The sequence below is a fragment of the Oncorhynchus nerka genome, linkage group LG4 (genome assembly GCF_034236695.1).
Source record: "Oncorhynchus nerka isolate Pitt River linkage group LG4, Oner_Uvic_2.0, whole genome shotgun sequence".
Classification (NCBI taxonomy): Eukaryota; Metazoa; Chordata; class Actinopteri; order Salmoniformes; family Salmonidae; genus Oncorhynchus; species Oncorhynchus nerka.
In genome coordinates, this window is record NC_088399.1 from 38,278,227 (window position 1) to 38,305,476 (window position 27,250).

The 27,250-nt window shown below is 45.1% G+C and overlaps 1 protein-coding gene across 11 annotated transcripts in view; it reads left to right on the forward strand.

The window, feature by feature from the left end:
- Positions 1–27,250, forward strand: part of LOC115123646 (guanine nucleotide exchange factor VAV2) — a 266,031-nt gene that overhangs the window by 202,831 nt on the left and 35,950 nt on the right. For all 11 annotated transcript variants that reach the window (XM_065017503.1, XM_029653021.2, XM_065017498.1 and 8 more), the window contains exons 4-8: positions 3,694–3,762; positions 21,853–21,958; positions 25,031–25,129; positions 26,133–26,201; positions 26,312–26,412. In XM_065017503.1, the coding sequence (XP_064873575.1) occupies positions 3,694–3,762; positions 21,853–21,958; positions 25,031–25,129; positions 26,133–26,201; positions 26,312–26,412 (444 nt within the window). The remainder of the gene's footprint in view (positions 1–3,693; positions 3,763–21,852; positions 21,959–25,030; positions 25,130–26,132; positions 26,202–26,311; positions 26,413–27,250) is intronic.

The following is a 27,250-nucleotide window of genomic DNA, read 5'->3' on the forward strand; positions in this document are numbered from 1 at the left end:
AAAACCTGGGGATATGGTTTGATTGGCCATCTGGTAATTGAATTGACTGATTCTGTTAAACTCCCTTTGGGGTTCCATAGATGTGAGTCCAAGTGACAGAATGAACTGGTTAACGGAAAAGCACAAATTCAGTTAGATAAGAGGCGTGACACAAGAGGACAGATTTAATAAAAACAATTAGTTGAAAAGTGTCATATTCCAGGATAATTGAAAATGGCCAACAGTGTTTACTTAGTGCCTGTACTAATACTGCTATCACCACAACTAAATAACTGAATTAACAGAACGCACAGTGGATGTCTCTAGGTGAACATGCGGTAATAGGAGATGCAGCTGTGACTGTCAGGGTTCAGTCAGTGCACTATCCACCTGATTATCTCCCACCCACTTCAGACTGAGCCCTAGGTACTTACACACTCTCTCTCTCTGTCTGTCTCTCTCTCTCTCTCTCCTGAACCCACCCACTTCAGACTGAGCCCTAGGTACTTACACACTCTCTCTCTCTGTCTGTCTCTCTCTCTCTCTCTCCTGAACCCACCCACTTCAGACTGAGCCCTAGGTACTTACACTCTCTCTCTCTCTGTCTGTCTCTCTCTCGCTCTCTCTCTCCTGAACCCACCCACTTCAGACTGAGCCCTAGGTACTTACACTCTCTCTCTCTCTGTCTGTATCTCTCTCGCTCTCTCTTTCCTGAACCCACCCACGTCAGACTGAGCCCTAGGTACTTACACACTCTCTCTCTCTGTCTGTCTGTCTCTCTCTCACTCTCTCCTGAACCCACCCACTTTACCCCCCTCCTCTTCGTCTCTTTTTTATTTTTTACCTCTGGTGCCCCTGTGTTGATGTAACCTCGTCCCCAGGCTCCAATTGCTGCCGCATCAACAGAGAGAGCCAGCTGGTGGGCGAGATTAGTGTTGATGTAATCAGCTGTGAGATGGGGGTCTGTACGTTTCCTTTATAGGGGCTAGCAGCCTGCTCTGTGAGGAGTGGGTGTCAGCAGCACATACAGTACAGGAAGGAATGGTGTTCCTACCATACACACACACACACACACATACGCACACACACACACACACACACACACACACACATACACACACACACGCACACACACACATACGCACGCACACACTTTCTTTCACAATCTCCCTTTCTCTTTTTCTCACTCCAAGTTTCCATGAGTGATGCAGAACCTTTGTGTAGCCTGTGAATTAGGGGGGTTGATATTGTGTATGGACATGGATGAGTGTGCGTGCGCGTCCGGGTGCGCGTGTGTGTTTGCGAGTCTGTGTGTGTGCCAAGGTTATTATAGTTTTGTGATTTTCTATTAGTGTTTATTACGATTCGCTTTAACATTTTATTTGAAATTCAGTTTAGTTTTCCGACTTGACTCACTAGTTTTTATTTAGTTTCTGTTTGATAAAAACATTTCTATTTCATTTTTATATTTATTTCAGTTTTAGTTTCAGTGTTAGGGACAGAAAGTAGCCTAGAAGCCATGTACTGTATGTGTTGTAGGTCTAGCAGGGGTACTCCAGTACTCTTTGAGATGGTCCTGTCACACCTTTCCTAGGTAGCAAAGGTCCGGATGGATATTGTCATTTATAACAAACCCTCACCTTGCGACCCCAAACTGTTCAAACTGTTCACCCTTCTTGTTGGCAGAAATACAATTTAGCCGTTTTAAATGGAAATGTCCTGTAATTCTACACATTTTCCACATCTTATGTGTATTCATATGATACCAGGAGTTGAATCCTGACCGAATTCCAAAAATCAAATAATAGGTGTCTCACCTTGTCTTTCTCTTGTAATTATTTGGAGGTGCTCTTGGTGATGAACTTGGTTGGGGTTTTCCCTTGTATCTCTGTTCCCACAGGCTGCCATCTTCTGACTCTACAATACATTTACTCTTGTCCTTTCCACTCAAATGAATCCCATACGGGGCTTTGCCTTTCGCGACTGACCACTGCTGGTGTCGGGTTTACTGACGCCATTGTTCATGCCTATGGTTCACACTCATGCGCTATGCTTGCCCTTGGATTCTTCCCTGTTAACTACTGATAGCTAGTGATAGTGACGCACAAGCTAGGCCTATTTGAAACATCCCTATCTACTGGCACCATTTACCTGCAAGATTCAGATTCTCGAAAACCCCATTAGAAAAAAAGTTTATTTAAAAAAAAAAGAAGACAATTCGATTTTTGCCCAAAGTATATTACTTTTTTAAAATAAACAATTTATGATGGTTTTTATTTGATTTAAATCCGTTTTGCAGGCAAAGATAAAAGTGTCTGTCTATTTTTTGTTTTTCAAATGTTTCTCTTAGTGTGTGTGTGTGTGTGTGTGTGTGTGTGTGTGTGTGTGTGTGTGTGTGTGTGTGTGTGTGTGTGTGTGTGTGTGTGTGTGTGTGTGTGTGTGTGTGTGTGTGTGTGTGTGTGTGTGTGTGTGTGTGTGTGTGTGCGTGCGCGTGCGTGAGTGTGTGTGTGGTATTAATGGCTGTAGGACAGGGCTTCACATGTTTTGAAGTCACGTTATCCAAGGTGAACCAAGGTCAATACTCCAGTGTCCCATACACTACAGATAGATCCATTGCACTGTATTTGATTGCTCCGCAACTACTTAAATAGTTTCCCGGCTTAAACATGGCACGATGCCGGCAATCCTCATAGACCTAGTCATCCCAAACAGAATAACATCCGTGCAGTCCTCATAGACCTAGTCATCCAAAACAGAATAACATCAGTGCACGGTGGAGGCAGAAATGACAAATACCACTTGTTGAGGCATTTGTAAACTTGAAACAAACGTGATAAAACATGTGTTGCGTGTGGATGGCACATTATCACACAACAGTAAAGACTACATTACCCACGCATGGTAGCACATAGATACTTGTGGTGCTAACTGCCCCCAATAGATTTACTAGACATATTCAGAGAAATGGTTCATGGCATGTTAGCATTCGGACATTTAGCATTGTGTTAGCGTTTCAAACATTTCATTAGCTATCATCCATATGAAATGAATACATTTTTTCTCAATGCACACACAGATGCAGCACACAACTGAACCATGTAGCATGTTCTGAAATGCAGCTTGTATACAATCTGGAACTCTTAATATCTCACCATCGCTTAATTCACCCAATATGCTATTTCACCTTTAGCCTCTGTTAAAGTTCCAGATGAAGCATCTTGATGAAATTCCAGGAGAAAAAGATTGAGAAATCCAACTATTTAAGTGGCTAATTGATTAGTCATCCATTTGAACATTCTAGCATTCCCTGGAGGGCTCTACTCAGTTAGAGAGAAAGGAATTGGAAAAGGGCTCAATCTTATGGATTTGAGTCATACTTTATGGTTTAAGTAAATCTCAAATTACACCTTATTTCCCATACAGGGTTTAAAACAGGAAATGGTGTAATTTGAGAAATAGCCTTTGTGGCATACTAAGCTACAGTATGCCAGTCAGCCTTGCACAGACTGTTTGACTTTGTATGTTCTGTGTTGATGGCTGATTTGTGTCTATGGGGGAACAGTGGAGCTCATGAATAAATGAGACTGTTGTATTATAGATGATGATGATGGCGTGAGATTGACAACTTGACTGATAGACACTCATCCCCTGCTGTTACCATATCTTACTGTGGCTAATTCTGTCTCTCTCTCTCCCTCCGTGTGTGTGTTTTAGGCCCTTTCCTTCAGAGGACACTGCTCTAAATGAGGATGACGTGTACCGGAGTCTTGAGGAGCTAGCAGAGTATGTAGCCAGCCCCCCTGCTGCACCCCTCATCACACACACACACACACACACACACACACACACACACACACACACACACACACACACACACACACACACACACACACACACACACACACACACACACACAAACACACACAAATGGCATTCGGATGTAGCTGCAGCAGCACAGCCGTAACCGTCCATACTGCCACCTTCCTCCGTCCTCCTGTTTACACAAACTCCCTGCCCTCCGTCACTCTGTCCGTTGCCATGGTGACACCAGTAGAACATTGGCTTCCTGCCTGCCACGTTGGCTCAGTGACTCTATGGCTGGCTGGCTGCATGGCTTGGGTGATGAGTGGGTGGGTGTGAAAGCCAGCTCAGGTCGAGGGAGCGGCAGAGGCAGGGAGGCTGGCCTGGGGTGGGGTGGTAGGGTGGAGGCTGTGTTATGCGACAGCTCCCATTCCTCTGATTAATGGAGAATAATTAGGTGCTGCGCTGAGATAGGTGTCATTCATCACCCAGAGAAAGCGAGGAGGAATGGAGGGGGGGGGGGGATAACAGAGTGCCACCACTACTGCCTGCTGAATAGATTACTGAAGGAAAACGTGCAGAAGCATAGAGGAGTGAGGGCCAGGCAGGCTAATACTGGATTAAGGCTCAGCTTAGCCTCCAGCCCAACCCAACACTTGGGCCTTACTGGAAAAAGCAGCTCTGTTTCCAGACATAGAGAGAATAGTAAACACACAGGTGCTGGGCTGCATGTCATACAGTATAGCTTGGTTTAGGAAGGATCTTCCATAAGCACCCAATGCAAAGTTTCCATCCAACGACCTTAGTCAGAGCAATGACAAAGCAATCTCAAAAGGTTGTTGGATAAGGCACGTAGAATGAGGCATTTGATTGTAATGCATCATTGTGGTGGTCCTGTGATGCCTTACCTACAGTTGTGTTGTAGGTAGCACAAAGCGTATCAGCAGGTCCTAGTGGAAAGGTCCTCTGCTTTCATTACATCCCTTTTAGTTTGCCCTTTATCTTTTGACCCCACGCCCTATAACCCAACCTCTCTCTGATACGTGGTCATAACACCTTCTCTGACCTGCCCGGAGCCTATGGTGACCCCTAGTCATTCCACGGAGGTTGGGCCTTGGCCACAGCTTCCTACTCCGGTGTGAACCTGCTCTTTGTCTCACCTAACAGGTGCAAAGTGCTGCTGTATCTTATTGAATTAATGAAGCCACGGTGCTTCACGGACCTTTAGAGGATCAGATATGCTTTTCATTATCATCGACGGCCCCAGTCCACGTAATTGATTCATCAGGAGATCCTGCATGTAATGGAGTAGGACACACTCAAGCAAGGAGTAATCTCACGCTCATAGTGTTGTTAATTGGCCCATGATATTGATGTACGGTCAATTTAAGATGAGTGTGTGACTGAAATGAGAGAGCGATATGCCAGTGGATGAGTAGGTTTAACTATATTGAACAAAAATATTAAAGCAAAATGCAACATTTTCAAAGATTTTACTGAGCTACAGTTCATATAAGGAAGTCAGTCAAATGAAATACATGAATTAGGCCCTAATCTATGGATTTCACATGACTGGGCAGGGGTGTAGGGGCCTTTCAGTGCATAGGCCCACCCACTAGGCAGCCAGGCCCTACCACTGGGGAGCCAGGCCTAGTCAATCAGAATTAGTTTTCCCCCAAAAAGGGCTTCATTACAGACAGAAATACTCCTTATCACCCCCCCCCCACCAATGATACCACAGGTGAAGAAGCCGGATGTGGAGATTAAGCACTGGCATGCTTTACATTTTGTATTTATTTAAATAGGCAAGTCAGTTCTTATTTACAATGACGTACTACCCCAGCCAAACCCGGACAATGCTGTGCCAACTGTGTGCCGCCCTATTCAGTCTGGATTTGAACCAGGGAGTGTAGTGACGCCTCTTGCACTGAAATGCAGTGCCTTAGACCGCTGCACCACTTGTGGTCTGCGGTTGTGAGGTTGGTTGGACGTACTACAAAATCATCTGAAACTACATTGGAGGCAGCTTATGTTAGAGAAATTAATATAACATTCTCTGCCAACAGCTCTGGTAGACTTTCCTGCAGTCAGCACCTTAATTGCACGCTCTCTTTAAAACTTGAGACATCTGTGGATGTCAAAACTGCACATTTTAAGTGGCCTTTTATTGTCCCCAGCACAAAGTGCACCTGTGTAATGATCACACTGTTTAATCAGCTTCTTGATATGCCACACCTGTCAGGTGGATGGATTGTCTTGGCTAAGGAGAAATGCTCACTAACAGGGATGTAAACACATTTGTGCACAAAAGTTGAGAGATGTAAGCTTTTTTTTGCGTATAGAAAATGTCTAGGATTCTTTTATTTCAGCTCATGAAACATGGGACCAACACTTTACATGTTGCGTTTATATTTTTGTACAGTGTATTTATGTACTATATTTATCAATACTAGTGTAAAACCAAATCAAGCGTGTGGTGAAAGATTCATAAGACTACATTAGGCTGCAACTGACAGAATACCAATCTGATTCCACACTCCAAGACTGCTTCCATCACGTGGACTGGGATATGTTTCGTATTGCGTCAGACAACAACATTGACGAATACGCTGATTCGGTATGCGAGTTCATTAGAACGTGCGTTGAAGATGTCTTTCCCATAGCAACGATTAAAACATTCCCAAACCAGAAACCGTGGATTGATGGCAGCATTCGCATGAAACTGAAAGCGAGAACCACTGCTTTTAATCAGGGCAAGGTGACCGGAAACATGACCGAATACAAACAGTGTAGCTATTCCCTCCGCAAGGCAATCAAACGAGCTAAGCGTCAGTATAGAGACAAAGTAGAATCTCAATTCAACGGCTCAGACACAAGAGGTATGTGGCAGGGTCTACAGTCAATCACGGATTACAAAAAGAAAACCAGCCCCGTCACGGACCAGGATGTCTTGCTCCCACGCAGACTAAATAACTTTTTTGCCCGCTTTGAGGACAATACAGTGCCACTGACACGGCCTGCAACCAAAACATGCGGCCTCTCCTTCACTGCAGCCGACTTAAAACATTTAAACGTGTTAACCCTCTCAAGGCTGCAGGCCCAGACGGCATCCCCAGCCGCGTCCTCAGAGCATGCGCAGACCAGCTGGCTGGTGTGTTTACGGACATATTCAATCAATCCCTATCCCAGTCTGCTGTTCCCACATGCTTCAAGAGGGCCACCATTGTTCCTGTTCCCAAGAAAGCTAAGGTAACTGAGCTAAACGACTACCGCCCGTAGCACTCACTTCCGTCATCATGAAGTGCTTTGAGAGACTAGTCAAGGACCATATCACCTCCACCCTACCTGACACCCTAGACCCACTCCAATTTGCTTACCGCCCAAATAGGTCCACAGACGATGCAATCTCAACCACACCGCACACTGCCCTAACCCATCTGGACAAGAGGAATACCTATGTAAAAATGCTGTTCATCGACTACACCTCGGCATTTAACACCATAGTACCCTCCAAGCTCGTCATCAAGCTCGAGACCCTGGGTCTCGACCCCGCCCTGTGCAACTGGGTACTGGACTTCCTGACGGGCCGCCCCCAGGTGGTGAGGGTAGGCAACAACATCTCCACCCCGCTGATCCTCAACACTGGAGCCCCACAAGGGTGCGTTCTGAGCCCTCTCCTGTACTCCCTGTTCACCAATCACTCAATCATCAAGTTTGCGACACAACAGTGGTAGGCTTGATTACCAACAACGACGAGACGGCCTACAGGGAGGAGGTGAGGGCCCTCGGAGTGTGGTGTCAGGAAAATAACCTCACACTCAACGTCAACAAAACTAAGGAGATGATTGTGGACTTCAGGAAACAGCAGAGGGAACACCCCCCTATCCACATCGATGGAACAGTAGTGGAGATGGTAGCAAGTTTTAAGTTCCTCGGCATACACATCACAGACAAACTGAATTGGTCCACCCACACAGACAGCATCGTGAAGAAGGCGCAGCAGCGCCTCTTCAACCTCAGGAGGCTGAAGAAATTTGGCTTGTCACCAAAAGCACTCACAAACTTCTACAGATGCACAATCGAGAGCATCCTGGCGGGCTGTATCACCACCTGGTACGGCAACTGCTCCGCCCACAACCGTAAGGCTCTTCAGAGGGTAGTGAGGTCTGCACAACACATCACCGGGGGCAAACTACCTGCCCTCCAGGACACCTACACCACCCGATGTTACAGGAAGGCCATAAAGATCATCAAGGACAATAACCACCCGAGCCACTGCCTGTTCAGCCCGCTATCATCCAGAAGGCGAGGTCAGTACAGGTGCATCAAAGCTGGGGCCGAGAGACTGAAAAACAGCTTCTATCTCAAGGCCATCAGACTGTTAAACAGCCACCACTAACATTGAGTGGCTGCTGCCAACACACTGACTCAACTCCAGCCACTTTAATAATGGGAATTGATGGGAAATGATGTAAAATATATCACTAGCCACTTTAAACAATTCTACCTAATATAATGTTTACACACCCTACATGATTCATCTCATATGTATGCGTATATACTGTACTCATCATCTACTGCATCTTTATGTAATACATGTATCACTAGCCAATTTAACTATGCCACGTTGTTTACATACTCATCTCATATGTATATACTGTACTCGATACCATCTACTGTATCTTGCCTATGCCACTCTGTACCATCACTCATTCATATATCTTTATGTACATATTCTTTATCCCCTTACACTTGTGTGTATAAGACAGTAGTTTTGGAATTGTTAGTTAGATTACTTGTTGGTTATTACTGCATTGTCGAAACTAGAAGCACAAGCATTTCGCAACACTCACATTAACATCTGCTAAGCATGTGTATGTGACAAATAACATTGGATTTGATTTGATTTGAGGTTTAGTTCATGTTGAGGGACTCTTGTGATTGTCTGTTGGAGTAAAAGTCTCAGTAAAGGTCATATTCGATACCTTGCTGAATGAACTATTTCCATGTTAACAGTATCATGTCAAATGCGTTCATGTCAAGGTACATGTAAGAGGAATGAAGATGGTGGATGGTAGTATGAGCCCACCTGAAATGGCCTGGTCCTTAAATTGAGTTTGTATCTGTTTACCTGAGGCAGGGTCTCCTTAATTACGGTCTCAGGTTCATCTTCACAACCTTAGCACTGCTTCCGGCCTGTGACTCTGTAATGTCAACTCCCAGCAGTGCTCTGCTCTTTGCTGTGCAGTTAGTCCTTCCTGGAGTTGACAAAGCATGAAATGGGTGCAGTTGTCAAGGGACTATTTTTGTCTGAATGACAATCTTCAGATTGAGAAGCAAATGTTGTCAGAAAGGCTTTACATCAAGACAATAACAGTATATTTCTATCACTCCTTGGTGGGGAGTCAGATTCAAGGCTGACAACTCAATGTACTGTAAAGTTAGAACCAAAGAGTGTTACAGTTGACATCACAGAGGATCTGGGGACATGTTATCACTGACTAGGCCTAATTGATGAGCATTTAGGGAATTCTACGTTGAGTAAAGTATACCCCTACAACAAAAAACACATGTCAAATTTGCAGTTTCACAAGTGAAATCGCATTTTCAGATGTGAAATAGCTGTTTTCACATGTTGAGGTTTAAATAAACACTTTGTTAATGTTTCAATTAAAGATCGCCACTTTAAACACCATTAATGTTATTATATGGTGCAATCCTCTAGTGAGTGGGTTTCTTTATTTTCTACCATTAAGCAACTTCTGAAGTATAGGAGAAAATTGTTCTTAGTATTGCAAACAAAAATATTGATATTGAAAGCAAAACATAAACCCAAAAGTATTGATAGAAAAATAAAATATTACAAAAACATTTAATGAATGGATGCCAAAAATAGTTTTCTGTGAGAGATATTTGATGAAAATGCAATTAAATACATTTTCTGCAATTTTCTATTTTATTTGACATTTTTCGTATGAAATGTTTTTGTAAAGGTAGTGCTGAGACATATCTCCTGCTCCCTCACAAGATCCATAGACCATATCCCTGAGACTACACTGCCTGTGTGGGATGGATGTTTATGTCATGTGTACAACATCATGTCAGGGTGAGGGAGCCAATCTAATACAGAATGTAGAGGTGGGTATGAGGTTAGTCCTTTATTGGTAGGAGAGCTCCCCTGCTGATAACAGTAGGAGGGGCATGCAGGTGGTGCTCTCTCCATATGTTGCTCTTTGTCCAACTAGTCCTCCTTCAAGCCTGGGCAATGTCACCTTGTCTGGCCATGGCTTCCCATTCATATCATCACTATTGACTTGATTTTCTATGATGGAAGCTTCTCTAATGTCAAAAATGTAAAGTGTGGTGTACTGCAGGGCAACTCTCAAAGCCCTCTACTCTTTTTTATTTTTACCAATGACCTGCCGCTGGCATTAAACAAAGCATGTGTGTCCATGTATGCTGATGATTCAAACATATATGCATCAGCAACCACAGCTAATGAAGTCAATGAAACCATTAATGGCCGCGGCCACCCTAATCTGGTGGTCCCAGCGCGCACGACCCACGTGGAGTTCCAGGTCTCCGGTAGCCTCTGGAACTGCCGATCTGCGGCCAACAAGGCAGAGTTCATCTCAGCCTATGCCTCCCTCCAGTCCCTCGACTTCTTGGCTCTGACGGAAACATGGATCACCACAGACAACACCGCTACTCCTACTGCTCTCTCTTCGTCCGCCCACGTGCTCTCGCACACCCCGAGAGCTTCTGGTCAGCGGGGTGGTGGCACCGGGATCCTCATCTCTCCCAAGTGGTCATTCTCTCTTTCTCCCCTTACCCATCTGTCTATCGCCTCCTTTGAATTCCATGCTGTCACAGTTACCAGCCCTTTCAAGCTTAACATCCTTATCATTTATCGCCCTCCAGGTTCCCTCGGAGAGTTCATCAATGAGCTTGATGCCTTGATAAGCTCCTTTCCTGAGGACGGCTCACCTCTCACAGTTCTGGGCGACTTTAACCTCCCCACGTCTACCTTTGACTCATTCCTCTCTGCCTCCTTCTTTCCACTCCTCTCCTCTTTTGACCTCACCCTCTCACCTTCCCCCTACTCACAAGGCAGGCAATACGCTCGACCTCATCTTTACTAGATGCTGTTCCTCCACTAACCTCATTGCAACTCCCCTCCAAGTCTCCGACCACTACCTTGTATCCTTTTCCTCTCGCTCTCATCCAACACTTCCCACACTGCCCCTACTCGGATGGTATCGCGCCGTCCCAACCTTCGCTCTCTCTCCCCCGCTACTCTCTCCTCTTCCATCCTATCATCTCTTCCCTCTGCTCAAACCTTCTCCAACCTATCTCCTGATTCTGCCTCCTCAACCCTCCTCTCCTCCCTTTCTGCATCCTTTGACTCTCTATGTCCCCTATCCTCCAGGCCGGCTCGGTCCTCCCTCCCGCTCCGTGGCTCGACGACTCATTGCGAGCTCACAGAACAGGGCTCCAGGCAGCCGAGCGGAAATGGAGGAAAACTCGCCTCCCTGCGGACCTGGCATCCTTTCACTCCCTCCTCTCTACATTTTCCTCCTCTGTCTCTGCTGCTAAAGCCACTTTCTACCACTCTAAATTCCAAGCATCTGCCTCTAACCCTAGGAAGCTCTTTGCCACCTTCTCCTCCCTCTTGAATCCTCCTCCCCCTCCCCCTCCTCCCTCTCTGCAGATGACTTCGTCAACCATTTTGAAAAGAAGGTCGACGACATCCGATCCTCGTTTGCTAAGTCAAACGACACCGCTGGTTCTGCTCACACTGCCCTACCCTGTGCTCTGACCTCTTTCTCCCCTCTCTCTCCAGATGACATCTCGCGTCTTGTGACGGCCGGCCGCCCAACAACCTGCCCGCTTGACCCTATCCCCTCCTCTCTTCTCCAGACCATCTCCGGTGACCTTCTCCCTTACCTCACCTCGCTCATCAACTCATCCCTGACCGCTGGCTACGTCCCTCCCGTCTTCAAGAGAGCGAGAGTTGCACCCCTTCTGAAAAACCTACACTCGATCCCTCCGATGTCAACAACTACAGACTAGTATCCCTTCTTTCTTTTCTCTCCAAAACTCTTGAACGTGCCGTCCTTGGCCAGCTCTCCCGCTATCTCTCTCAGAATGACCTTCTTGATCCAAATCAGTCAGGTTTCAAGACTAGTCATTCAACTGAGACTGCTCTTCTCTGTATCACGGAGGCGCTCCGCACTGCTAAAGCTAACTCTCTCTCCTCTGCTCTCATCCTTCTAGACCTATCGGCTGCCTTCGATACTGTGAACCATCAGATCCTCCTCTCCACCCTCTCCGAGTTGGGCATCTCCGGCGCGGCCCACGCTTGGATTGCATCCTACCTGACAGGTCGCTCCTACCAGGTGGCGTGGCGAGAATCCGTCTCCTCACCACGTGCTCTCACCACTGGTGTCCCCCAGGGCTCTGTTCTAGGCCCTCTCCTATTCTCGCTATACACCAAGTCACTTGGCTCTGTCATAACCTCACATGGTCTCTCCTATCATTGCTATGCAGACGACACACAATTAATCTTCTCCTTTCCCCCTTCTGACGACCAGGTGGCGAATCGCATCTCTGCATGTCTGGCAGACATATCAGTGTGGATGACGGATCATCACCTCAAGCTGAACCTCGGCAAGACGGAGCTGCTCTTCCTCCCGGGGAAGGACTGCCCGTTCCATGATCTCGCCATCACGGTTGACAACTCCATTGTGTCCTCGTCCCAGAGCGCTAAGAACCTTGGCGTGATCCTGGACAACACCCTGTCGTTCTCAAATAACATCAAGGCGGTGGCCCGTTCCTGTAGGTTCATGCTCTACAACATCCGCAGAGTACGACCCTGCCTCACACAGGAAGCGGCGCAGGTCCTAATCCAGGCACTTGTCATCTCCCGTCTGGATTACTGCAACTCGCTGTTGGCTGGGCTCCCTGCCTGTGCCATTAAACCCCTACAACTCATCCAGAACGCCGCAGCCCGTCTGGTGTTCAACCTTCCCAAGTTCTCTCTCACGTCACCCCGCTCCTCCGCTCTCTCCACTGGCTTCCAGTTGAAGCTCGCATCCGCTACAAGACCATGGTGCTTGCCTACGGAGCTGTGAGGGAACGGCACCTCAGTACCTCCAGGCTCTGATCAGGCCCTACACCCAAACAAGGGCACTGCGTTCATCCACCTCTGGCCTGCTCGCCTCCCTACCACTGAGGAAGTACAGTTCCCGCTCAGCCCAGTCAAAACTGTTCGCTGCTCTGGCCCCCCAATGGTGGAACAAACTCCCTCACGACGCCAGGACAGCGGAGTCAATCACCACCTTCCGGAGACACCTGAAACCCCACCTCTTTAAGGAATACCTAGGATAGGATAAAGTAATCCTTCTCACCCCCTTAAAAGACCTAGATGCACTATTGTAAAGTGGCTGTTCCACTGGATGTCATAAGGTGAAAGCACCAATTTGTAAGTCGCTCTGGATAAGAGCGTCTGCTAAATGACTTAAATGTAATGTAAATGTAATTAACTTAGAGTTGCATTCTGTTTTGGAATGAGTGGCCAGTAATAAACTAGTCCTGAACATATCTGTATTCGGTACAAATCATTTCCAAAGTTCTAGACCTCATCTGAATCTGGTAATGAATAATCTTGTTGTTGAACAAGTTGAGGAGACTAAATTACTTGGTGTTACCTTAAATTGTAAACTGTCCATAGTCAAAACATAGATAGATTCAATCATTGTAAAGCTGGAGAGAGGTCTGTTCCACACCACAGTCCAAAAAGGCAAGTTCTGCAGGATCTAGTTTGGTCTTATCTTGATTATTGTCCAGTCGTGTGGTCGTATGCTGAAAGGAAAGACCTAGTTAAGCTGCAGCTGGCCCAGAACAGAGCAGCACGTCTTGCTCTTCATTGTAATCAGAGGGCTAATATTAATAGTATGCATGCCAGTCACTCTTGGTTAAGAGTTGAGGATAGACTGACTGCATCACTTCTTCTTTTTATTGGAAACATTGTGCTGAAAATCACATACATTTTATGCATAGTCAACTTACACACAGCTCTGACACACACACTTACCCCACTAGACATGTCACCAGGGGTCTTTTCACGGTCAACAAATCAAGAACAAATTCAAGAAAGTGTACAGTATTATGTAGAGCCATTATTGCATGGAGCTCTATTCCATCTCATATTGCTCAAATAAACAGCAAACCTTGTTTAGAAAAACAGATTAAGTGGGGCCTTCCGAGTGGCGCAGCAGTCTAAGGCGTCATTACAGACCCGGGTTTGATCCCAGGCTGTGTCGCAGCCGGCGGCGACTGGGAGACCCATGAGGCAGCGCACAATAGGCATAGCGTCGTCTGGGTCAGGGGAGGGTTTGGCCCGGCCACAATGTCCTTGTCCCATCATGCTCTAGCGACTCCTTGTGACAGGCCGGGCGCATGCAGGCTGACTTCATTCGCCAGTTGTACGGTGTTTCCTCCGACACATTGGTGCGGCTGGCTTCCAGGTTAAGTGAGCAGTACAGCTTGGCAGGGTCGTGTTTCGGAGGATGCATGGCTCTCGACTTAGACTCTCTCCCAAGTCCGTATGGGAGTTGCAGCGATGGGACAAGATTATAACTACCAATTGGATATCACAAAAATGGGGTAAAAACTACAAAGAAAACACAAGAAATAGATAAAGCAACACCTCATAGCACTACGCCTCTCCCCTCTTTGACCAAGATAGTTTGTGTGTATGTATTGATATGTAAGCTACGTGTGCTTTTTACATTTTTTTTAATGTAGTTCTGTCCTTGAGCTGTTCTTGTCTATTAATGTTCTGTATTATGTCATGTTTCATGTTTTGTGTTGGACCCCAGGAAGTAGCTTCTGAGTAGCTTCTGCTTTTGCAGCAGGTAACGGGAATGATAATGTCCAACCAAATACCAAATACTGTATCTATCTGTTCATGTTAGGTATTGTTGGGAAAAGCAGTGAAAAGATGACCTATTAAAGAGCTTGAAGGAGAATTCAGGTTTGCTCTACATAGAGAAAGTTGGCATCTCCCTACACAGAGAATCTCAAAAGAGTAATGTAACATTGCCTTGAAACAGCCCTCCCAGATACGTACTTGCTCAATGTTTGGACAGCCTCTGAGATCTGATATAGTCAGAGCTAATAAAATGGAAGCCCATGGCAGCAACCTCTCTAACTTCATGAGAAAGAAAGGGCCTCATCGCCCTAAAACTTTCTGATTAAATCAGGGAAGAAAGGGAAGCAAGATATTTCCGTCCCAAGTAAATCTGTTTATTTATCCATCAGCTTACAAATGTGCTGGCCCTAGTCATATGTCTCTGGGTAATCCACTTTTCTACAGTTGCACACACACATTTGTCAGTAATTGCATCGCCAGCCTGGTGGTGAAAACCAGAATGACCTTCCATTGAATTTGGTCTGCACACCCTGCAGTCTGCAGAGAGAGAGTTGAAATTCCCCATACACAGTGAGGGAAAAAAGTATTTGATCCCCTGCTGATTTTGTATGTTTGCCCACTGACAAAGATATGATCAGTCTATAATTTTAATGGTAGGTTTATTTGAACAGTGAGAGACAGAATAACAACAAAAAAATCCAGAAAAACGCATGTCAAAAATGTTATAAATTGATTTGCATTTTAATGAGGGAAATAAGTATTTGACCCCCTCTCAATCAGAAAGATTTCTGGCTCCCAGGTGTCTTTTATACAGTGCTCCTAATCTCAGTTTGTTACCTGTATAAAAGACACCTGTCCACAGAAGCAATCCATCAATCAGATTCCAAACTCTCCACCATGGCCAAGACCAAAGAGCTCTCCAAGGATGTCAGGGACAAGATTGTAGACCTACACAAGGCTGGAATGGGCTATAAGACCATCGCCAAGCAGCTTGGTGAGAAGGTGACAACAGTTGGTGCGATTATTCGCAAACGGAAGAAACACAAAAGAACTGTCAATCTCCCTGAAATCCAGAAATCCTGCAGCTGCCGCAAGGTCCCCCTGCTCAAGAAAGCACATATACATGCCCGTCTGAAGTTTGCCAATGAACATCTGAATGATTCAGTGGACAACTGGGTGAAAGTGTTGTGGTCAGATGAGACCAAAATGGAGCTCTTTGGCATCAACTCAACTCGCCGTGTTTGGAGGAGGAGGAATGCTGCCTATGACCCCAAGAACACCATCCCCACCGTCAAACATGGAGGTGGAAACATTATGCTTTGGGGGTTTTTTCTGCTAAGGGGACAGGACAACTTCACCGCATCAATGGGACAATGGACGGGGCCATGTACCGTCAAATCTTGGGTGAGAACCTCCTTCCCTCAGCCAGGGCATTGAAAATGGGTCGTGGATGGGTATTCCAGTATGACAATGACCCAAAACACACGGCCAAGGCAACAAAGGAGTGGCTCAAGAAGAAGCACATGAAGGTCCTGGAGTGGCCTAGCCAGTCTCCAGACCTTAATCCCATAGAAAATCTGTAGAGGGAGCTGAAGGTTCGAGTTGCCAAACGTCAGCTTCGAAACCTCAATGACTTGGAGAAGATCTGCAAAGAGGAGTGGGACAAAATCTCTCCTGAGATGTGTGCAAACCTGGTGGCCAACTACAAGAAACGTCTGACCCATGTGATTGCCAACAAGGGTTTTGTCAAATACTTATTTCTCTCATTAAAATGCAAATCAATTTATAACATTTTTGACATGCGTTTTTCTGGATTTTGTTTGTTTGTTATTCTGTCTCTCACTGTTCAAATAAACCTACCATTAAAATTATAGACTGATCATTTCTTTGTCAGCGGGCAAACGTACAAAATCAGCAGGAGATCAAATACTTTTTTCCCTCACTGTAGTTGACTTTTCACTCAGCAGAGATGCAAATCTCAAAAGCTGACTGCACTGATGTGAAAATGTGACTGTACCAGTCCCGTTGGATCTACAGTATTTCAAAATCTGTCATTTTGAAACTTCCATTTAAGAGTAGATCTAATCCAAGGGCATTAGAAATGATGATGATATCAGTAGGAGCTTGAGATGACCCTTTACCAGGTTATGGTCAGTGTTGCCAAGCCAACCCAGAGAAGCCAGGCTTGCTGTAGCTCCCTGGTCAATGTCCAAACATGTGATTTAATATGTACAGCTCTGTGAAAAAGTATTTGACCGCTTTCTGATTTTCTCTATTTTGGCATATTTCTGATACTGAATGTTATCAAATCTTCAACCAAAACCTACTATTAGATAAAGGGATCCCGAGTTAACAAATAACACAAATTATACTTATTTTATTTATTTAATTAACAAAGTTATGCAACACCCACTTGACCTGTGTGAAAAATGTATTGCCCCCTTACACTAAATAACTAGTTGTGACAATAACTGTAACCAAATGCTTCCTTTAGTTGTTGATCAGTCTCTCATGTCGCTGTGGAGGAGTTTTGTCCCACTTCTTACATGCAGAACTGCTGTAACTCAGCGACATTTGTGGGTTTTCAAGCATGAACTGTGGGTTTTCAAGCATGAACTGTTCGTTTGAAGTCCTGCCACAACATCCGAATTGAGATTGGGTCTGGACTTTGACTAAGCCATGCCAAAACTTTAAATGTGTTGCTTTTTAGCCATTTTCATGTAAACTAGATTGTGTGTGTTGGATCATTGTCTTGCTGCATGACCCAGCTATGCTTCAGCGCACAGGAAACCGAACGCTGCATTCCACAGTAAGAACCTCATACCAACAGTCAAGCATGGTGGTGGTAGTGTGATGGTTTGGGGATGCTTTGCTGCCTCAGGACCTGAACAACTTGACTTAATAGAAGGAACCATTCATTATGCTCTAATTCTACAGGAGAATGTCAGGCCATCCGTCTATGAGCTGAAGCGCAGCTGGATCGTGCAGCAAGACAATGACCCGAAACACACAATCAAGTCTTATTGGCAGGACTTGAAAGGAGCAGTTCATGCTTGAAAACCCACAGATGTCGCTGGGTTACAGCAGTTCTGCATGGAAGAGTGGGCCACAACTCCTCCACAGTGACTGAGACTGATCAACAACTACAGGAAGCGTTTGGTTGGCGTCATTGCCGCTGAAGGTGGCACAACCAGTTGTTGAGTGTAAGGGGGCAATTACTTTTTCACACAGGGGTATTGGGTGTTGCATAAAATTGTTTTGTAATAAATGTAATAAGTATGTAATTGTTGTGTTATTTGTTCACGCAGGTTCCCTTGATCTAATATTAGGTTTCGGGTTGAAAATCACATTCAGTATAGAAATATGCAAAAGTAGAACAAATCTAAAAGGGGACAAATACTTTTCCACTGCACTTTAGGTCTTTGAGCTGACTCCACAAGACAGGATCACAGCATTAAAACGTCACTCTCGCAGCAGCGTGGGAATTGCACTGAGAGTGAGAGGGGGTGGTGATGCCAGAGCCCAGATATCTGTATGATTATGCTTCAAAATCGTCAGTTGTCAGCTTTAAAAACATGTTAGTTCTACTAGAAACCTGTAACCCAGAGGTCCGTATGTAGCCCTTGATGAAAGTCCAGTGATTAAGAGTGTTGGGATACGGGCTGGAGCGGAGAGCAGTAGAGCAGAAGACACAGAGCCCATTGCGTGCGAACAGGACCTCCTCTGGCCCTGCACTGTGAAATCAGACAAGAGAATTTGCCCAAAATACAGGAGTGAATCAAGAGGAGAGGAGCAGAGTGGGAAGCACACACTCTCATATCTCTTGTACACACACTCATGCATGTGCCAGTGCGCACACTCATACAGACACACACAGACATACATTCACACTCATCTACACACAGATCTCCCCCAGGAGCTAGTTCATCTTGTTCCTCCTCACTCCCCATACAGTTCATACGCAGATCGCTGCACTCACCATCATCACCATCATCATCATTCAGCTAATCATTCAGCCTGTCTCTAGGGTTTTGTGCAAGAATGTGATTTCTTCCTAAATATTGCCCCATCCCCTGAACAAATGTGTCTCTGTGGGGTCATGGGTGCCTTCAGAACAGAGTGCACTCTGGTGATAGGCAGCTCAGACATGGCGGTAGTGTGCCGGCCCACTCTTCCCATCTGTATGCAGCGAGAGTCACACCCAATAAGGGTGGCTCAGTTGGTAGAGCATGGTGGTTGCAATGCCAGGGTTGTGGGTTTGATTCCCACGGGGGACCAGTATGAAAATGTATGGACTCACAACTGTAATTCGCTCTGGATAAGAGTGTCTGTTAAATCTGTCAAATGTAAAGGAAGGAAGAGGAAACACATCATTTAGAGTGACACCACCTCAATTAAAACTTCCAACTGGTCCCACACAAGGAGAAGGACAATCATCAATATTTGATGGAGGCTGTAGCGCTCTTCTTCATTTGTTTTCTCTATTCACGCCATCTGCAAAGGTCACAAGATAATATTCCAGTCACATACAGTAGGATGGTAAATAGGGAAGGTCAGAGTTAACCAAGCCCACAATACATCAAATTAGATTACATTTTTGTCCTATGCTATTAATTCCAGTGAATGGAAAATATGTCTCTGTTTGCTATTAACCTTTTCAGAGCAACAGAGAAATTCGCACTTACCTTCAAATAGAAGAGTAAACTGGTTGATAGCAATATTAACTCTCCCAATCCTGACAAGATACAGTAACTAGACTTTGGGAATGTTTAAGAGACAGTTCTACTCTACTGTGGTGGTATGGTAATATGGAAACCCTCCAAACTGAATGACCTATACATGTCACAAGAATGAGAATTACCTCCCATGCCCATTACCTCCCATGCTGACATGACAGCATCCCCCCACGCCATTACCCTCATGCCGACACCCCTGTACCATTGAGACCAACTTTCCAGCAAGACAACTATCCAGAAGTGGCACGAAGAATAGAGCACCCTGCTGCAGCTGAGCTAAACCAGAAAAGGCATCTACTGAACATAATCTGATCCAAATCCCCCAAAATCTTTGTTATTATAAGAAATATAATTCTTAGAAATACAATCTATTATCAATATGATTTCAGTTTTAGATAAGCCACCCAGGAAAGGGTTCAAATTCGTTCATGTCAATATATGTAGCCTAAGAAACAGAGTTCATGAGATTAGTCATTTGCTAATTTACTAATCCATTTCTGAGACTCACTTAGACAGCACCTTTGATGATATAGTAGGAATACAAGGATATAACATCTATAGAAGAGACAGAAATGTCTATGGAGGATGTGTTGCTCTATATATTCAGAGACATATTCCTGTAACGCTCAGAGAGGATCTCATGACAAATGAAGTAGAGGTGCTGTGGTTGCAGGTTCACTTGCCTCATCTGAAGCCTCTTCTTTTAGGGGGCTGCTATGTATTTTCTTGGTGTCCTGAACGTTGACTGGTCATCACCTAGTTGTCCTCTCAAGAAGAAGCTTCTTACTGTGATGAATGCCTGGGGCATGACCCAGGTTGTCACTTAACCAACTACAGTGTGTGTCAATCGTGTTGGATCTCTCTTAAAAACCCTTCCTTAACCTGTCTCCTCCCATTCATCTACACTGGACTTAACAAGTGACATAAATAAGGGATTATAGCTTAATGTTTAACTGTTATATTTATTTTTAAATGTAATCTAATTGAATTTCCTTGTCTATAACTGTTCTGTACTTTGATGTGTATGTTTTATGTGGACCCCAGGAAGAGTAGCTGCTGCATGTGCAGTAGCTAATGGGGATCCTAATAAACAAAACAAACACACACACACACACGCACGCACGCACGCGCGCGCGCACACACACACGCACACACACGCGCGCGCATCACAGTCTGAGCCTGTGCACTGCTTGAATCTCTGCTAATTAAAGGTCATTCAGTCAGTGTGGTGCCAAAAGAAAACCAAAATAAACCGTTTCCCCAGTTTACCATGGCCTCCAGGTCTCAGTATTTTACAGTATAGTAGGTAGAAAACTCCACAATTGCTGTGGAACTAATGAGTTTCAATAGAAAAATACGTTCATTAGACCACTGCCTTTTATTCCCTCTGTTACGCTGTCAAACAACCACATTCTTACAATGCCTGGAGCAGGCGTTCAATTCACTTCGCTTTGTGTTTTCTTTAGTCCTCAGAAAATGACTGAAGGGAACAAACAACTTGGAGCCTTTCAGGATTTCCGTGTTTTCTGGTAGCGAGAATTAGCATAGAATGGTGTTTTGATGTTCGACAGAGGCTTTAGATGTGGCTAGAGTAGAAAGAGAGAAGGAGAGGGAGAGAGAGAGGGGGCGGGGGCAGAGGGAGCGCTCTGTGGTGGTCTAAGGCGAGCCGTATGCCTGTGCTGGTGGAGAACGTCATGACCATAGAACCACAACAGACAGGTGGCTTAGTCACGGATAGGGAAAGACATCTTTTATGGTTGTCAGGCTGGTTTAAGACGGTCCAGGCTGAGATGGGGCCATGTGTGACCAAGAGGAGGATGGCTGGGTGTGGGCTGATGGATGCCACTGTGGCTGTCAGTGGGGTGACGAGGCACACATGGATCCAAGGCCCCTGGTGCTGAATTGATCTTGCCTCCAATCTTGGATGTACACTGAACTGTCAGGGAGGGCACTGGGTTCCTGTTTCACACTTACACGAGTACACACACACACAGATAAACATACATGTGCACAACTCCACCCATAATAAATACACAGAAATGCTTTTCAACTCTGTACTGCTGCAGCTCTTAATGGGATCTCACTACATTATCTACTGGGCCGACTCTCAACTTCTGTTAGTAATTAGGCGTCGTACATCAGGGAGACATGTTTGTGGAGTGGTTGTGAAGAGTGAAGTGGGATGGAAATGACATAGATCACCACTGTGGCCTGATTTCTTGACTCCTCAGCCCTGCTGATGATGGCTAATGGGACCCTACAGTTAGTTTAGCGCTCAGCAAAGTGTCAAGTGCCTAATCTGATCTCAATGTTGTGGTTAACCTTCAGTCTTAAGTCTCGTAATCACCCTTTCAGAAGAAATTGCAATTGCATAACTGACTGAGTGTGTGTGTTTCCCAGTGAGCATGACGTGGGGGAGGATGACATCTACGACTGTGTTCCCTGTGAGGACGATGGAGATGACATCTACGAGGACATCATCAAGGTGGAAGTTCGACAACCCATGGTAAGAGATTTGTGTTTGTGTAATTCTCTGCTTGTCTCTCTATCTGTGTACGTGGGTGTGAGTGTGTGTAATTCTCTACTTGTCTCTATATCTGTGTACGTGGGTGTGAGTGCGTGTAATTCTCTACTTGTCTCTCTATCTGTGTACGTGGGTGTGAGTGCGTGTAATTCTCTACTTGTCTCTCTATCTGTGTACGTGGGTGTGTTTGTCCTCTCTGCTGCTCTCTATTCGTCGGTGTGTGTTCTGTTCTGCTCTGCTCACCTCTTATGTTTTCCCATTCCTTACGCTGCAGATCAGATACATGCAGGTAAGTGCCCTGACTCACCGTTCTGTCATCCAGCTAAGCAGCTCTGTTCATCAGTCTGACATGTCCCCCCCAACACCCTTCCTCTCGGATGACCACGCTCTGTTCATCAGTCTGACATGTCCCCCCTACACCCTTCCTCTCAGATGACCATTAGATCAATGGCGTACAGCACAGGTCAAGGGAATCCCCATCTGCCCCTGTGTGACTCACCATGACATCAACATATCACCATCAACACCATGACATTGCCACAATATGACATCATCAAAAGCAGCCAGATCAAACCTCAATACAGCCTTCATCAGTTCCTATGTCAGTTCTGTGGTTGTGCTCTCCAACACACCTGATTGTCTTCTGATACCCAGCAGGATCTGGGCCTTTGAGTCTAATTGACTCTGGTTTGACTTGTTGTATTATCAGAACTGCTTATAAACCTTCAGTTCTGTTCCAGATGACACAATAGAATGAATAGTCCTCTCAACACAACAACCAAGACTGCTGACAGCCGCAGCCACACAGGCAGTTAAGACGGAGATGATGTCAGAGGTTTTGGCCGGGTCGTTTTATCCGACTGTTACAGTCGCAGATGTTATTTTTTTCACCCGTCTCTAACTTTAGCATTGCATTGTGATTCACTGATCCGATGCTGCTGGGCTGTTTGCGCTTCTAAATGAATCTGGATGCGCTGGGCGGGGTGTTTGCCTTGGCTGGTCCACCCTCTCCAGCCCCGTTCTACTCTGCACTGGCCCCAGATGTTGCCGAAGATACAGAGCTGCAGACACAGATGTTCATTAGCACTTGCCCGTGAGCAAGCCAGCCGGCACTCAACTCGTTATAAATCCCACAGTTCCAGCGTTTATGTAACCGCTTCCCACAACACGGCCAATCGGCTTGCGTTACACGACCGGGTCCCAGCAATTACAGTTAATCAAAAGGATCATATTCTATTGGGTCATGATGGAGTGATGAGTGAGAATTGGGCTCAGTTCATTAAAAGTGCTCATCAAATTCCCATTGAGTGGTTTGGATGCAGTGCTGCAGGGCCTCTGGGTGTAGCTGGGCGCTGTTCTGCTATCCCCCTGTCTGGTCATGTTGACAGTCACAGCTCCCTATTGGCATCGGGTACTGTACATTAATGAATGTAACTCAAAGGGAAAATATATATATTTGAGATTTGAGATTAGCCACCCTTAGCCTTGATGACAGCTTTGCACACTCTTGGCATTCTCTCAACTAGCTTCACCTGGAATGCTTTTCCAACAGTCTTGAAGGAGTTCCCACTTATGCTGAGCACTTGTTGGCTGCTTTTCCTTCACTCTGCGGTCCAACTCATCCCAAACCATCTCAATTGGGTTAAGGTCGGGTAATTGTGGAGGCCAGGCCATCTGTTGCAGCACTCCATAACTCTCCTTCTTGGTCAAATAGCCCTTACACAGCCTGGAGGTGTGTTGGGTCATTGTCCTGTTGAAAAACAAATGCTAGTCCCAGATGGGATGGCGTATCACTACAGAATGCTGTGGTAGACATGCTGGTTAAGTGTGCCTTGAATTCTAAATAAATCACAGACAGTGTCACCAGCAAAGCACCATCACACCTCCTCCTCCATGCTTAACGGTGGAAACTACACATGCGAAGATTATACGTTCACCAAATCTCAAATTTGTACTCATCAAACCAAATGACAGATTTCCACTGGTCTAATGTCCATTGCTCGTGTTTCTTGGCAAAGCAAGTTTCTTCTTATTGGTGTCCTTTAGTAGTGTTTTCTTTGCAGCAATTCGACCATGAAGGCCTGATTCACGCAGTCTCCTCTGAACAGTTGATATTTAGATGTGTCTGTTACTTGAACTCTGTGAATCATTTGTTTGGGCTGCAATTTGATGTGCAGTTAACTCCTAATGAACTTATCCTCTGCAGCAGAGATAACTTTTAGTCTTCCTTTCCTGTGGCGGTCCTCATGAGAGCCAGTTTCATCATAGTGCTTGATGGTTTTTGCGACTGCACTTGAAGAAACTTATAAAGTTCTTGACATTTTCCGCATTGACTGACCTCCATGTCTTAAAGTAATGATGGACTGTTGTTTCTCTTTGCTTATTTGAACTGTTCTTGCCATAATATGGACATGGTCTTTTAACAAATTGTGCTTTCATCTGTATACCACCCGTACCTTGTCACTACACAACTGATTGGCTCAAATGCATTAAGAAGGAAATAAATTCCACAAATTAACAAGGCACACCTTTTAATTGAAATGCATTCCAGGTGACTACCTCATGAAGCTGGTAGAGAGAATGCCAAAAGTGTATAAAGCTGTCATCAAGGCAAAGGCTGGATACTTTGAAGAAACTCAAATATAAAATCTATTACATTTGTTTAACACTTTTTTGGTTACTACATAATTCCATATGTGTTATTTCCAGTGGTAGAAAAAGTACCGAATTGTCATACTTGAGTAAAAGTATAGATACCTTAAGTAGTACTTTAAAGTATTTTTTACTTAAGTGCTTTACATCACTGGTTATTTCATAGTTTTGATGTCTACAATGTAGAAAATTGTAAAAATAAGCAGCGTGTACAGTATTTATACAGTATAGTTTTATGACATACATCAAGCCATATGATTGGTATTAATGACCTTGCATGCCTAAATAACATGTTTGACACCCATCATTAGACAATCAGACACATGAACAGCCTTGTCAGGGACGTGTAATGACATAATGACATCCCAGCATCACTTGTCCTGTCGTTAATTACCTCCACAGAAAATGGGCATGACAGAAGACGACAAGAGAAACTGCTGCTTAGTGGAGATCCAGGAGACTGAGGCCAAGTACTACAAGACGCTGGAGGACATTGAGAAGGTGGGTGAGGGACTTAGATACGGAAAAGTGTATGTGTGTGTACTTACGTTTATGTACGCATCTGAGTATGTGTGTGTGTGCAGTGGGTGGCTGGCTGGCAGTGTTGGATGTAGCTCGCTGCTAGGGTAGGTGTGTTTTGCCACGTCTCCTTTGTCAGGCCTCCGGCTGGGAGCGGTGTGGAAATGTCAGCTATTGGCAGGTTCATTGGAGAGGACAAATGTCTGTGGAGCAGATCGATAGGCTTATTATTGGCACAGTCCCATGGGAAGAGACTGATCTCCAGGGCTCTGTGTGTAAACAGACACACACACACACAGACACACACACACACACACACACACACACACACAATTCACCTAGGGTTGTAAATTATGTCAGCGGTTAAACAGCAGCTTCTCCATGATGAAAAAGAGATTATTCTCAATTTGATGGAGAGTTAGACATGATCCACTCCACTGGATCCATTAGACTAAGGGTGTGTTTGTGTTTGCTGAGCCAGACAAACATGCAATTAAACCAGAATCACCTTCTTATAATCAGAGGAGTCGTTTGAGCTTGATTGAGTTGAGGTTAATAAAGCCATCATATCTTCATTACATTTTAATGGATCTATTTGTTATCATTAAGATTATGTAATGTGACAAGCATACAATGACATTACTCAAACAACAGGGAAGGTTTGTGAACATAATCAGTGGTTGGTACTCACAGCACGTCATGGGCACTTCAAACAAATGGCTACACGTGTATACAAGACAATGACTAAGCTACTAACACCGAGCAGCAACACATTATAGTGAAACCTTTTTTATGATCGATTTTCCTCGGCGCCCCCAGCGCATGCTATTGGATTGAACTGATGTTTAATATACAACTTTACACTACTACCGATTTGTTTACAACTTCAACAGGTTCAGTCAATGATGTTTGCACTTCAGGCCTACTGTATATTGCCATGCAAGTTCTTTTAACTTCTCAATTGTACTGTTTTGGTGTTCTACAGAATTATATGATCCCTTTGAAGCAAGTTCTCAGTCCACCAGACATGGAGTCCATCTTTGTAAATCTCGAGGTGAGTGCTGATGAGTGTAATCGTAGTGTCAGTGTGGAGCTGATGGAGGTGATGGAGGTGACGTGTTAGTGTGACCCAGGCTGACTATGGTTGTGCTGTACCCCATACAGGATGTGATTAAAGTCCACTTTGCCCTGCTGAGGGCCATCGACCTCAACATGGTGAGCGGAGGCAACGGTCTGGGGAAGATCTTCGTAGACTTCAAGGAAAGGTTCGTGACCTCGGGAGCTGTGTGTATGTGTGCGTGCATGTTTGAGATAGTATTCCGTGTGTGGCCCTGTGTGCATGCAGTTGGATTTAGATCCAGGATTTCAGGATAACGCATAGGATAGATGGGATTATTAAAGATGACGCCGGAGGGTAGGGCTGCCGTCTTATCGGCTCTTAACCAACCATACTATTTTAGTCGTTTTTTTGCGTTGTTCGTGACTTGTTTTGTACATAATGTTGCTGCTACCGTCTCTTATGACCGAAAATAGGTTCTGAACATCAGAACTGCGATTACTCACCTCAAATTAGATGAGTGTGTGTGAGTCAGACGCCAGGGATATATACTGCGGACACCCGACCAGGCCCAGATCCCCATGATTCGCTGGAAAAGGAAATGTAGATGTGACTAATCTGCCCTTGCCTCTGTTCTGCTAGCTAACGTTCAGTCGCTGGAAAATAAATGGGGCGAACTGAAAGCACGTATATCCTACCAACGGGACATTAAAAATGGTAATATCTTGTGTTTCACCGTGTCGTGACTGAACGACGACATTAAGAACATACAGCTGGTGGGTTATACACTCTATCGGCAGGACAGAACAGCAGCCTTTGGTAAGAAACGCCTATGCATATATGTAAACAATAGCTGGTGCACGATATCTAAGAAAGTCTCAGGGTTTTGCTCACCTGAGGTAGAGGTTCTCATGATAAGCTTTAGACCACACTATCAACCTAGAGAGTTTTCATCTGTATTTTACGTCGCTGTCTACATACCACCACAGACCAAGGCTGGCACTACAACCTCACTCAATGAGCTGTATTTCTCCATAAGCAAACAG